The sequence below is a fragment of the Heterocephalus glaber genome, unplaced genomic scaffold (assembly GCF_053883595.1).
Source record: "Heterocephalus glaber isolate CG9 unplaced genomic scaffold, H.glaber_assembly_v1.0 deba00001444, whole genome shotgun sequence".
Taxonomy (NCBI): Eukaryota; Metazoa; Chordata; class Mammalia; order Rodentia; family Bathyergidae; genus Heterocephalus; species Heterocephalus glaber.
In genome coordinates, this window is record NW_028258297.1 from 4,409,822 (window position 1) to 4,424,043 (window position 14,222).

At 54.8% G+C, this 14,222-nt stretch overlaps 1 protein-coding gene across 1 annotated transcript; it reads right to left on the minus strand.

Moving 5' to 3' along the window:
• Window positions 1-2,730: 2,730 nt before the first annotated feature.
• Upk3a (uroplakin 3A) lies at window positions 2,731-9,321 on the minus strand. Its single transcript, XM_004845406.3, has 6 exons — window positions 9,171-9,321; window positions 8,076-8,231; window positions 6,752-7,031; window positions 4,598-4,680; window positions 3,467-3,599; window positions 2,731-3,052 (listed from the first exon to the last, which is right to left on the minus strand). The coding sequence occupies exons 1-6, from the start codon at window positions 9,220-9,222 to the stop codon at window positions 2,893-2,895; spliced, it is 864 nt and encodes a 287-aa protein (XP_004845463.1). The 5' UTR covers window positions 9,223-9,321; the 3' UTR covers window positions 2,731-2,892.
• Window positions 9,322-14,222: the final 4,901 nt, after the last annotated feature.

The window sequence follows — 14,222 nt, forward strand, 5'->3', positions numbered from 1 at the left end:
TAGCTGCTGTCCCCACCCCTGCTGCGCCTCCCCCACCTCTGGCCTGGACCACTGCAGAGCCCTGAGTCAATTCAGCAGTGCCCCCAGCCCAGCTCGCCTTTCCCACAGTGGCCAGGCAGACCCTACCACGGTCCCTTCCAGCACACTGGGCTGTCCGCAGGCTGCACGTTCTACTCAGAACCAAAGCCAGCCTCCCACCGTGGCCCCAAGGCTCCACCATGCCTGACCTTGTCTCCCTAGCTGTCTTCCCAGCACCAGGCTGCACCCTCTCATTGGCCTTGAATGTGACAAAGGTCAGCCGTTGCCCATGTGTCATCTCTCCATGAAGCACGAGCCCTAGCAAGAGGACAGTAAATGCTTCTGGGAATGGTCACTGCTGGACCCTCCCTCCCCAGGCAGTGCAGGGGGGGGGCCCACAGGAAGGGACCAACCTTCACCTGCTCTCCAGGGCCCCAGGCCTGCCATGGGCCACCACGAGCCAAGGCCAGGAAGCTAGGATGAAGGAGACACAGAGACAAAGATCCTCTTCCACTCCAGATTCACTGTGGGTGGGTTCCCTTCATGGCCCCCGATTTACAAACAGGGAAACGGCTGGGCGTGGTGGCGCATGCCTGTAATCCCAGCACTTGGGAGGTTGAGGCAGGAGGATCACTGTGAGTTCAAGGTCTGCCTGGATTACATAGTGTGTTTGAGGTCAGTTTGAACTATATAGCGAGACCCTGTCTCAAAAGCCAGTGGTGCCGAGGCTGCCTCACAAGCACAAGGTCCTGAGTTCCATCCCCGGTACCAAAAAAAAAAGAAAAGCCAAACAAAAAATCAAATACACATAGGGAAACTGAGGGATCCAGAGGCAAATGTCCTCACCTAAGGCCCATGGTGAATGTGTTGGTCAAACTTGTGCAATCCAACCTCTGCTTTCCTCTCCAGACCAGCAGCCTCTCTCTTACTGGGCACAAAGGAGGGGGACCAGACTCCCTGGGGTGGCCAAGGCACATCACCAGGGTGAGGGATGGAGGGGCTGTAACTCTCGGCCTGGGACAGGTTTGCTCATCTGTGCCAAGCAATTTGGTTACTTTACACCCCCCACCCTGGCATTGAATCAGCCCCTTTTTATTCTTTAATTTTGAGATATAGTCTTACTAAGGCACTAAGGTGCCCGGGCTGTGCTGGACTTGTGGTCCTCCTGACTCAGCCTCCTGAGCGCTGGGATTACAGGCCTGCACCACTGCACTGTCCAATTCCTTCTATGTAAAATGTCCAGAACAGACCAGTGCGGATGGGATAGGTGATTGCCAGGGCTTGGGGAGCCAGAGAGGGGCGTGGCTGCTTAGTAGGCCATGAGTTTCCTTTGGGGAGTGTCTGGGAACCGGAAGTTGTGAGTGGATTAATCTTGGCTACATTGTGTGCTCTGAAAAGGTTAATTTGGAGCTGAGGGTATGGCATGTATTGAGGATGCAGGAGGCCCTGGGTTCGATCCCCAGCACTGTTTTATTATTTTTGAAATAAGAAAGGTTAATTTATGTTGTGTGAACTTCACCTCAATTAGGTAGTAAAATAAATGCAGGCCTGTGATCAGACAGAATGGGATGCAACAGAGCGGGAACTGTAACAGCGGTGTCTTGTAGGGTGTAGCTGGGGGTCCTGCGGGGCCGTGCAGGAAGTCTCTGGGGAAGAGGCAGCTCCAGGAAAGGGTACAGGGACAGGGAAGTGGAGACTCCACCCTCAGGGGACAGAAGGTTGGGTTGGGGGATGGGACCTCTTGGAACCACACCCATGGCTCCCCCTCTTGCCTCTGGCCAGCCAGGTCCCTGCTTGCCCTCCGGCCTCCCTCTCCCTCTGAGAGACTGGCTGTGGTTGTGGGTCTGCACCTCCAGTACCATGGATGTGGGTGACGCATGATCAGCAGCTGACGTCTCTTATGCTCCTGGGGCTGCCGGCACCAGGGGAGAACGCAGGCGTGGACCTGGGGAGGGTGGGAGCTCCGGCCTCCCAAGGGAGCACCCGGCCCTGAGACTCCAGCTAGGAGGCCTGTGTGCCCCCACCTACTGTTAGGCTTTCAACACCTGAACCTGGGGTGCTGCAGGGGTTCACACGGCATCCCTTGAGGAAGGCTTGCTCACTGCAGCCAAGGCTCAGGGGCCAGGGGCAAGTAACTTCCACTTTCTTTCTTTCTGAGACAGGTTCTCACAATGTAGTTCAGGGTGGACTTAAACTCACTATGTAGGCCAGGCTGGCCTCAAACTCGCTCCAGTCCTCCCGGCTCAGCCTCCCGAGTGCTGGGACTACAGGTGTGTGCCACCACACCTGGCCCATGTTGCTTCTTGTTTATTTGCTCTGGTTTTGGTTCTGAGACAAGGTCTTGCTACGTAGCCCAGGCTGGATTCAGATTCCTCCTACTTCAGCCTCAGCATGTGCCACCACGCACAGCTTTTATTTTTATTTGTTTAAATTGTAGTACTGGGAATTGACCCCAGGGCCTTCACACTGAGCTAGAACGCCAGCCATTTATTTATTTATTAACGAAAGTCTCACTTAAGTCCTTCAACTGCCCAGGCTGGGTTTGGACTTGTGTTCCTCCCGCCTACAGACTCCTGAGTGCCTACATTACAGGCCTGTGCCATCATGCCTGGCTATATCTTCTTAACTTCCATGTTCTGACTCACCTTCACCAGCATAGTTTTGACCAGTAAGGGACAGAGTCCAAGCCCTCAGTAGGACACGACTCACCCACCCCTTCAGTTACCCATTTATTCTGTACTCTGTTTCTGGCCTTCACATGTCAGGGCCTCTTAGGTTTCCGCAAGGCTGGACCAACCCGCCCTGCTTCCAGCCCGACCCCAGCCCCCACCGAGAGGAGGAGGAGGAGGAGAGCGCAGACCCGGCCCGCCCAGCTCAGTCCTGCAGCTTGCTGGAGAACACTTCCGCCCGGTTCAGGGGTGGCCCAAGGTTCACAGACGTGTAGGACGACTCCGAGGTCCCCAGGGACTTGGGGACAGCTTCCTGTGTGATCTGGGAGTCGTGGGTCATCTCCCCATCAGAGCTGCCCATGTCCCTGGACAAGGGGATGGCACAAGAGTCAGGATTAGGGAGCAGAGCAAACTCAAGCTCAGCCAGTCAGGGTGCTTTAACACGTAGACATTGTGTTCACAGATGTTGCCTCAAGCCTTTGTTCCACGCCCATTATTTCTGAAGCATTCCTCGGGAATGAGGAAAGTGCCACCCGCTGGGAACCATGTGAACCAGCAGTTTCCGGTCTCACTGTCCGCTGGACAATTAGAGCCCACTGTCCCCATATCCCGAGGCTGAATTAGGCCGGTTCTTGCTTTGTTAATTCAACAACAACAACAACGTGGGGGCGCCCTCTGCCGGTGGTTTGCGTGCATCGCAGCCTGTGACTGCTCGGGAACCCCCTCTCTCGGGGGTGGCCTCCAGTCCTAACCCACACAGGGGTGTCCTGGGTACTCACACGAAGCTGAGGACGATGGCGCTAGCGAAGCCCACTAGCAAGAAGAAGGGCAGAGAGCCCAGGATGGAGGTGATGACAATCATGCCCCCGCTGCGCCTGCCGGGCCACGTGTCGATGGCCGTATAGGGGGTGGCTGCGGAGGACCGGCCGGTTACTCCCCAGACAATGGACACCTCAGTCTCCTCGAAGGACAGGCAGGTGCCCCCCTGCCTGGATGCCCAGGGTCCAAAGGTGAACGGGACAGGAAGACAGTGATGGTCTCCTCCCATTTCCCAACTTCCTGGCCTCTCCTTCCTTCCATGATTTTCTGTTATAAACTGACTCAAGTCTAACAGTGAGCAGATGGGGCAGAAACTGTAACTAAAGCTGAGCAAGGGTGCTGAGCAAGAGGCCAGGAGGGCTGCAGTTCTCGCCCTCTTCTGGCTTCAGTCACCCTTTGGGGTCTACACATGGGTCCTCCCATGCTCTGGCCACTCTGGGCTTGTCCCAGCCAGGTTCCCAGAGACCCCCACTCTGAAGACCTCTCCTCAACTCCGGGAGTCTGAGCCCTCACAGACAACCAGGGATCCATGTGTGGCCCCAGGTGCACCTTGTCCCTGCAGCCTGGCGCTTGGGTCTGGCCCAAAAGTGCAGGGCCTGGGCTTCTGTCGGGATTCCCAGGTGAACCTCGGTTCTTCTCCCCAAGGAGACCTGGGTCCTGCAGGGTAGTGTGAGGGCTACCAGCTGGCTCAGTGGGACCTGGTGCAGGGATGTCCCCGAGGGGCCCAGGGAGAGTACACTGCTGGCCAGAAAGACTGTGACCTTGACCTCAGCTGCTTCACGGGTCTCCCCAGCCTCAGCAAGCCCTCCCTCTTGTCCTGGCCCTCGAGAGCAGAAGGCAGGGAGGGCACATTGCAGGATAAACTGGTTTTTTGTTTTTTTGAGACAGGGACTCACTATGAAGTTCAGGCTGACCTTGAATTTCTGCCCATTCTCCTGCCTCAGCCTCCTAGGTGCTGGGATTACAGGCATGCACAGCCATGTCTGGCTTCAAGTTAAACTTTTAAGAGGCTGTTACTCCTCAGCCCCTTGGCTGGCTGGTATGCCTGGGAGATACCCCAAGCCTGGCCCTGGGGCATCACCCCTACTTACGCTGGTTAGTGTGGATGGGGCCCGACCACAGGCTCTCGTCCTGCACCAGGCCCGTGGACATGTTGACCAGGACATACTTGAACCTAGGAGACACAGCCAGAGTGATTTCCAGCATCCTGTATGTCCCAGCTGCAGGGAACCAGAGGGAGGGGCATTGCTGCAGAGGGGACTCCCAGGGGACAGCCACTGGGCAGGTGTAGGGCAACAGGAGGGGGCAGGACTTGGCCATCTGTCACCCCCACACCCTCCTGTCATAACTTGTGTCTAGATGTCCCCTAAAGCCTCATGGGCTCGTAGGTGGGGCTTTTCAAAGCTGGCTGGATCTAGGGCTTGTGATACTGGGATTAAGGGTGTGTGGTACTAAATTAGTCCACTGATTGGAATTAACATACTTCTGGGCGTGGATAATGGAAGCTCTACCCTGGGTGTGGGTGGCACCAATCAATGGGCTTTTAGCCCGGATGGAACATTAAGGGACAGGAAGAAGGCAGGTTGTTGCTGCCGCTTCCTGCCTGGCCTGCCATGGACTTTCCCCTCTGCCATGCTGTCCTGACTTGGAGCCAGCCGACTATGGACTGAAACCTCTGCAAAGTGTGAGCCAAAATAAACTTTTCCTCCTTTAACTTGTGGGTATTTTGTCTCAGCAACAAGAAAGTTACTAAGACACCTCCCAAGCTTCCTCTGGGAAGCCTTGGTGCCCCCTCTACAGGACACATGTTTACTTCGTGTTGCTCACAGGGCACACATGCTAGGCATATCCCACACGTCTTCTGGCAGCTGTGCCCTCCGCTACTTCAAGCCCACTCCTTGGGATCACAAGGGAAACTGAAAAACAAACTGGGGTAATACTGATTGCTGACCCCACTGCCCTTGGGTCGGAGCTGCATTCCAGGCTCAGGAACCCCTAAGAAATGTTGCAAGAGTACAGATATCCACAGCCTACTTTGGGGCTCACACACAGTCAGTCAAACGCGATGGATGGTTTGTGGACTGTGATGTGTATAGCCTGTGGTTTTTAACACTTAAAAAAATGCATTCTGGGAGGCAGAGGCAAAAGGATTGCAAGTTTGAACCCAGCCTGACAATTTAGTAATTTAGTGAGACCCTGTCTCAAAATTAGGAAAAATAAACTTTTTTAAAAAAAAGATCTGAGAGGGGCTGGGGATGCAGCTCAGTGGCACCATGCCTGCCTGGCAAGCGTAAGGTTCAGCATCCAATCCCTGGTTATGCGGGGGGGGGGGGGGGGGCTCTGAGAAGCTGGGTGGCATACATCTGTGATCCCAGCACCTGGAGGCTGAGCCAGGAAGATCACCGAGAGTTCAAAGCCAGTCTGGGCTACACAGTGAGACACTGTCTCACAAAACCAAACCAAACCACAACAAAAAAATCTCTGCTCATCCAGAGTTTTGGTAGACCCCATGCCTCTGTTTCAAGGTGAGCATTCCTGGGTAGGGCTGTGTGCCTGCCCTGTGCCCCTGAGGCAGGATGGGCTTGCACTGGCAGTCAGAGGGGACTGTGGAGGAGGGAGAGGTGTTCCCATCGGAAATACAGGTAAGAGGGATTGGGCTGGGGAAGAGGACCGAGGGAGGCAGAGGCAGGGTCCAAGTTCTCTGTGAGGATGGCAGGTGATCAGTGCTCTGGGTCCCAAACAGGCTCAGCAGCTTTGGAGACCCCAACCTATGTGTCTCCATGGTGACCGAAGTCGGCATATCCCGAGGTTTGACAACAGGTCAGAGCCCCAGCTCTGAGGGTGAAGACTGAGCTTGGAGGCAGGAGGGAGGTGTGGAGGGAAAGCAGCCCACCTGGCTCTAGCTCTTGGGGATGGGGGGGGGTACATGGAAGGACAGGTTGCTAGGCAACCTTACCTCTCTGGACTGTAGTTTGTTTCTCTGTGATGGGCCAAGACCTGTGTGTAACTGGTGGGGCCTGGCACACAATGAAAATGTGGCCCCTTGTTCCAAAATGAAGAAGTTTGGGAGACTGATCACAGAGCCAAGTGGGGCCTTCTGAGCCCTGGACTCTGCTCTGTGTGGGCCCAGGAAGCCAGCCCTGCCTGAGACCTGGGCGGTCCAAGCAGCCAAACTCTGGAGAATGTGGCTTCCTCCATTCTGTCCCCACCCCAATAGGCCTCCTCCTGTGGCTTCTCACACCCACCTGTATGCTGTGGCAGCTGACAGCGGGGGGTTGCAGAGGCCCCGGAAGTTGGGATCCCTCAGGCAGGTCCCATTGTCCCCCACCCTGACCAGGTACACATCCAGGATCTCTGCAGCCTGGTTCACATCCCCGACGGTGTCCAGGCTGGGCAAGTCACCACAAGGGGTCAGGTCAAAGGCGGCAGCTCTGTAGGGCCTCGTCCTCCCGCCCATGGTTTGCCAGAATGTGGATCTCAGGGGGCTCTTGTTGCTGTCCTGCACGGAAGTATTCCTGGAGCTGGCTGAAGAGGCAGAGCCGGGAGTGAGGATCCTGGCCATGGTAGCTCAGCACACTCACTCAGTCATTAATTGGCCTGAGCCTCTGATCTGCTGTAGCCGTGTGCTGGGCCCTCCCATTGCAGAAGGGGAGAAAGACGAGGAGCACCTCTCAGCTTTGGGTGCTGTATCCCACTCTCCCTATCTTATCTTATTGTTTTTTAATTTGTTTTTTGTTTTCTTTTCTTTTATAAGGCAGGAACTCGCTGTGCAGTTGAGGCTGGCCTAGAGTTTGCAGTGATCCTCCTGCCTCAGCCTCCTGAGTACTGGGATCACAGGCATGCTTCATCAAGCCCAGCTTCCCCACCTTATCTTGTAACACTCCTGCCATCCCCATCCCAGCAGACCTGTACACCTGTCACAACAGCCCCGGATTCTCTCTTCCATGAAATAAGAAAGAGGGTCCTGTGGGACAGCGCAGGACATGGAGGCAGATGACCCACATGGGATCCGCAGTCTCTTCCTCACTGCTGAGTGATCTTGGACAACTCTGCCTCTCTGGATCCCAGCCTGACTTCAGTGAAATGGTCCCAAAATACACCACGGTGCCCACAGACTGGGCACAGGTCGGCAGTCAGAAAATGTTTGCTGAGAGAATAAAATGATTGCCCGCATGAGCTATTGTAAATGACTGGCTTCTACAAATGACAGTGGCTGTCCCTGGGTCCCTTCCCTGGGAAAGCCAGGGCTTCTGCCCACGAAGGGCCGAGGGTCAGGCAGGTCCCAGCAGGTCCCAATGCTTGGCTTCGCCTCCCAACCCTGAGCCCTGGGGAGTCTCAGGAAGGACCTGGGCTAGGTGGGTACACAGTAGTTGGTGCTGGGTGCCAGGGCCAGGTCTGTGCCTGCAGCCACCCTAGGCTGCCACAGCGGACACCAGTGCCTGTTGGAGAAGGGCATGGGTGAGTTTAGCGATGCGACTTTGGGGATGGAGTGCCCCTCTCTGCCTGCTTCCTCTTCTGGGGACAGGTCGGACCCCTTTCGGAGCAGCGGGAGGGAAGCAGGATCCTTACCCGAGTCTACCATGACGTAGAGGTAGACCTTGTAGGTACCGGTGAGTGGCTCTGTGCTGTCAAACATGCAGAGGGGCTTTTCCAGGGCCACGGTGGTGAGCGTGGGGTTGTTGGTGGCAAAGGTTATGCTGGCCAGCTGGGGCTGGAGGTCAACAGCTGGAGGAGGAACACAGACGGGCGCTGACCCGACAGACTGCCCACACTGTGGCACTCCCTACCCATTACCTGCCCTGTGCTGGGCACTGGGCTTCACCCTGCCGTGGGCCACCTCCTGAACTTGTCTCAGACACAGGGGGCACCCTTGGCCCCACACTGCTGGTCATCCTGGCCAGAAACCCTCTCCCTCTGCAAATTTTTCTTTTTTCCTTCTTCTTTGGTGATACTGGGAATTGAACCCAGGGTCTCAGATCTTGAACTTGCAATCCTCCTGCCTCAGCCTCCTACAGAGCTGGTATTACAGGCTTTGACCACCATGCCTGGCTTGCCCCTGCAGATATTCAGTCACCAAGAGCCCCACTGCCACTCCCCAGGGTATCTCTGCCCCATGGGCTCTTGTGCCCTCCACCCCTCCTTCTTCACCTGGACCCAAGTAACAGGCGCCTTCTACTCTGTACCATGCCAACCTGATCCTGTGCCCCCGACTAGGGCCCTTCTGTGCCCCTCCTGCCTTTCACTCAGACCTCCAACCTCACCCACCAACGCCCCACTCCATGCTCTGGCCGCAGGGTGCACAGCCTCTCTCCTGAACTCGCCCAGGCTGCCTCTTGGCTGGATCTGTCCTCTATCTCTCCCGGTCCAGCAGTCCCCGTGAGTCTGGTCCGGCCCCTTCTCTGCCCTCCCGCAGCCCCCTGTATCTTGGTCTCTCGTAACCCATCACAGGGCAGAAGCCACCCATGAGACCTTGGATTCCACAGAGGAAGCTCATAATGTTGGCTGCTACTACGATATGAGTACCCAGCGCGGGGAATCCGTGCCCATTCCTGGACTGATTAAGTGACGTCCCGGTGCCGCTTCCTATCCAGGCTCCCCTCGGGCCTCCCCGGGAAGAGACAGGGCCAGGGTCGCGCCTCCTCCCATCTCCCATCCCCTGCTTACTCGAGCCACTCCGCAGGCAGCCAAGCGCCAGCAGTGTCCAGAGCGGAGGCATCGCCGGAGGCAGCAGTGGCTGGAATGCGGTTCAGCCTTGCGCTCGCCTGGCCTGTGTCTTCCTCACGCCCCGACCCCTCCCGCGCCCCGGCCAATCCGCGGCCTCGCCCAAAGGCTATTTGCATAAACCCCGCCCCGGCAAATTAACCAAAGCGTCCACTCTGCGCTTGGAAGAGGCGGTGCAGACCCCTGGGAGAGATGTCCCCCTTAATGGGACCTTGGGGGCGACCCGTCCCCTTTTGGAGCCCTGCAAAATAGGGACACTAATTCCTACTGCTAGGGAGCCCCTGCTGTATTCAAGACCCTGGAAAACTGCCAGCATGAAGAAATAAAGTGTTAGGTCTGTGAATTATCTGACGCTGCTAGTGTGACTTTTAGTTTCCAAGTGCAAGGCCAGGGGAGCCCTGAAGGGGCAGGGACTTGCAAGGCCACACATGGCCTCCTTGGTAACACCGGGGCCGCTGGAACCAGAGGCCCTGCTGCCCAGCCCAGGGCTGCTTCCAAAGGGATGGAAGAAGAGCTGGGTATGATGACATGCTCCTGTAATCCCAGAACTAGGGGAGGCTGAGGCAGAAGGATCACTGCAAGTTCCAGCCCAGCCCGGGCAGCTTAGTGACCTAGTGTGACCATGTCTCAAAGTATAAACTAAAAAAGGGCTCGGGAGGTAGGCCAGTGTGAAGGCCCTGGGTTGGATCCTCAGCCCCAGGGAGGTTAAGGAAAATGGATGGGAGAGGGCTGCTTCCGGAGGGGGAGTTCGGAGACAGTGACATGGTCCTCACTTGGAATTCCCACATCTCCTAAGACACCTTAAGTCAATTGTATGTTTAAGATATAAAAGTAAATCAGGGATGAGGGGAAACTGAAATGGAAAACCAGCAAGGATGGGTGGCCCGTGTACAACATGCACGACACAACACTAAAGAAAGGTGACCTTGGAACGGGTTCTCTGGCCCACTCCAGTGGGGAGGAAACTCCCAGGACAGAGGGGCCTGAGCGAGGTCCCAGAGACTCATGGGAGCAAAGGTCGGGACCTAGAGGTTCTCACTACAGAATGGGGAGACGAAGGAGGGAGGGGAAGAGCTCGCTGGTGTTTGTTTGTTTTCACTTTTAATTGTGGCATTTACGATAAAAACCCAACTTTTTACCTCTGACCACGAAAAAGGCCTAGAGGCACCAGCACCCCAGGCCACCTGTGTACTTTCCTGTCTAAAACATGTAACCTGGGTGTCCTCACCAGGAAGCAGTCAGATTCAAACTGAGCAGCTTTCTGAAAAGCAGCTAGCCCAGCTGCTTGGAAAATGTCCATGTTGAGAAAGACAAAGACAACACCCAAATGAAGCAAAGGGTGAGAACTGCTTATTGGAGAAGACTGAAACAGCTGTGGCCACTAAATGCACCAAGGGACTTTGATTAAGTCTCAGATAAAAATGAGCAACCTATAATGTACGCTATTAGGGTTAGTATGACAATGAGAGAAATTTGAACTGTGGAATGTGTGCTGGATAGCAATGGTGATTAGATGTTTAATTTGGGGAGCATGGTGGTTGTAGTACAGCTAGATAAAAGGGGGTGCCCTTGGGGCCACTTGGGCAAAGTGTCACTTTATGTATGGAGAAAGAGAAACAAGCCAGAATATGGTGGTGCACACCTGTAATCCCAGTACTCTGGGAGGCTGAGGCAGGAAGACTGGCAACTCAAGCCTAGCCTGGGCAATTTAAGGAGACCCTGTCTCAAAATTTTGAAAAGAGGACTGGGGATGTAGCTCAGTGGTAGACTGCTTGCCTAGCATTCGTGAGGTTCTGAAATTGATTCCCAGCACTGAAATTAAAAAATCAAAGCCTGAGGGGAGGGGTTCTATGCTCCGCCCCCCCTGGGCCTGAGCGTCCCCGCTGTGAAATGGGGGTGGGGTGGGCCCAGGATGTAGCTCAGTGGCACCGCACCTGCCTGGCAAGTGCAAGGTCCTGAGTTCACTGCCTGGTGTGTGGGGCTGAAGTGGGGCGTTTGGTCTCCTCTTCCACACAGAGGGTGGCTCAGGTGCTTCTTTGAGGCACACAGTGATAAGGGGCTCCTGCCAGGGGCGGCTCAGCAAGTGTTTAAGGAGTGACATTTCTTGTCCAGCCACCATTATGACCCTGGGCTTTATCGAGGCCACCAGCTTGATCGCAGGGGATGTTGGGTCACTCGCAAGTGGGACCAGGCTTGGGAACCAGGTGCTGCCCCAAGACACTGCCGTTTCTTATGAGAAAAACAGAAAGTCCTCTCATCTCTTGCTTTGTCCCAATATGGAGAGAAAGTTTGGGAGAAAATGTTAAAATAACAATCTGCAAGTGACCAAAAAATGTGCTCCAAAACAAAAACATCTCGAATTTTTAAACAAATCTCCACTTCAAAGCTTACTGACTTTTTAGCATATTCTGAAGAGGAGAGAAGTTTGGGAAAGGGCACATTCGCTTAGAGTGTGGGATCAGTGGAGGGGAAACTGGGGGCCAGGAGAGGACCTCTAAACCTGGGCCTGGTGGTGCACCCCTGTAATCCCAGCCCTCTGGGAGGCTGAGGCAGGAGGAGGGCAAGTTCCAGCCCAGATCAGTGGTGAGTGCTTGACTAACAGGCACGAGGCCCTGGGAGCTGGCCTCGTCACACACATAAAGAACGCGCGTAACTGCAGCCCAGGGCTCTATGTGAACACTGCAAAATGTTTTTAGGGGAAATTTTTTTTTAAATTTTTCCTTTTTCATTAGGCAACTTTCAAAGCACAGAGCTTCAGTCTGACTTTAGATCCGTTTATGGAGCCAGGTCTGTGGCCAGACTGACCCTAGCCCAGAGCACTCTGAGAAAGCAGGCAGTTCATGCAGTGGGAGGTTAATCACAGCCCAGCCCTCTGCAGGCCTCCTCGGAGTGTGAAACGGAGTCTGTGGGATGGAAATTCTTGACCTTGAAATGTTTCTCCAGGCGCCAGAGGGGCCTGAGCCTGTGACTTTCCGTGAGGCCTCTTTGGGGAAGTAGAACCCTCTGGCAGTAAGCACTTCCTCCATCCTCTCTCCTGGCTGTCCCAAGCCTCTGAGATTCATTACTTTTTGTCTTTTGTTCATTTTCTGATTCCTCACTTTCAAAAGACAGGATAGGAAAGCCAGGTGTAGTGGTGCATGCCTGGACTCAGGAGGCTGAGGCAGGAGGATTGCAGTGAGTTCAAGGCCAGCCTGAGCTACATAGCAACATATTGTCTCAAAACAAACAAACAAAATCAATCAATTGATTGATCGGAAACAAAATAAAACCCAAGTGAAGAAACTCAAGTCCCCAGCCCTGGATGCCCACCCCCACCCTGTAACTTTGATGCCCACACACGGCTCTCAGCAGCCACCGCCTCTCCTCCAAGCCCCAGACCATGTTTCCAGCCACTGCCTCGCAGAACACATTATCCTGGGTGACTCTCAGTCCTAGGGACTAGAAGGCCAAGGCCGAGTGTGGACAGATGGGGCTGGTGTCTCCTGAGCGGCTCCTGGGCTGCAGATGCTGCCTTCACATGGTCCTGCCTCTGTGGGTCTGTGTCCTCATCCCTCCTCCTGCTCTTCCTCCTTCTTCCACTTCTTCTTTTTCTTCTCCTCTTCCTTCTTTTTTTAGGCTGGCCTTGAACTCACTGTGATCCTCTTGTCTCAGCCTCCCAAATGCTGGGATTACAGGCATGCACCACCACACCCAGAAACCTGACCTTAGCAGAAACATATTCAAAGGTTCCAAAACATCTAAGATTACTCTATCTTTTTTTTTTTTTTTTTTTAAAACAAACCTAATTCAGTAGACTGGGCCTGTGCATCTCTCTGGTGCATTGGGCTACCCTTTCACCTGTGAAATGAGTTGTTATCTTTGTCCTCATGGTTGGCCATCACTGCTTCTCTGTAAACCAAGCCCAAACTGTCTAGAGAGGCCCAAGCCTGCAGATTTCCACTGCCACAGCCACAAGCCTCCCCAGCTCCACACCGGCCTGGGCTCGGCTTCTTCGAGTGTGTACTTTACATTCTGCCCAGTCAATCCCCATGTGCCTCTTACAGACCACCCCCAAAATCCTTTTTCTGCCACAGAAGCCAGCGAGCCTGCAGCCTGGGTCCCAGTCTCCGCTTTGGGAAGCTCCTTGCTCCCTGACCAGAGACAGCTTCCCTTCGGGGACCCTGGCTGTCCTAAGGATAGAGCCACTGTTTTCCCTACCCCCTCAACCTCTTCCGACCCCCCACCTCTGGCTCTCTGTGCTCTCTCCTCACCCTGTCACTTGTCACGGCCACACGAACACTGTCCCTGAGCTCACCAGGCTCCCTTGCCCTTGGGTGGCTTCCAGGATTAGGGCTTCTGAGGTGCTTCCAACTTTGATAGCAGCGGCCCCAGCCACCCCTCCCTGAAGCCCTTCCGCACCTGCTGTGCCCACTGTCCCAGGTGCCAGCTCCGGGCTTCTCCAGGGGAGCCCTGCTCCTGCCAGGCCCAGCCAGATCCCTCTTCCTCCAGGAAGTCTGCCTTCCTTGGCTCCGAGTGCACAGCTGTGTAGCTGGCAACATGGTGGCCATGCGTCCTCTTCCCGAGCCCAGGACAGGAGCCCACCAAGGGCAGGGATAGGTTCTCCTCTGTCAAAACGACTCCTGACCCAGCACAGGCACAGCAGTGTTTGATGAATAAATGAATGAATGAACACACTTTAAAATTAAGCAGAAGCTGGGCATGGTGGTGCATGTGTGTAATCCCAGCACTCCGGAGGCTGAGGCAGGAGGATCAAGAGTTCAAGGCCAACCTGGGTAACATAGATCCTGCCTCAAAAAATGAAACAATAAAAAATAAAGAAAGAGGGCTGGGGATTTAGCTCAGTGGTTTCACTGCTTGCTGCGCAAGGGCAAGGACCCGAGTTCGATCCCCAGTACCAAAATAAATAAAGAAAAAGAAAAAGAAAGAAAGAAAGAAATCCAATTGAACAGAGGAGGCTCTTTCAAGGTGTCAGGTGCCCTGGGGACAGGTCTGCCC

Bases quoted from the DNA above. Each gene is read 5' to 3' on its own strand.
- Upk3a (XM_004845406.3), bottom strand. From the start codon at position 9,222: ATGCCTCCGCTCTGGACACTGCTGGCGCTTGGCTGCCTGCGGAGTGGC. The intron at 4,681-6,751 runs GTGGGTGTGAGA...TGTGTCTCCTAG, and splicing joins TCAGCTGCCACAGCATACAG to GTTCAAGTATGTCCTGGTCA. The intron at 3,053-3,466 runs GTGAGTACCCAG...CCCCTTGTCCAG, and splicing joins GCCATCGTCCTCAGCTTCGT to GGACATGGGCAGCTCTGATG.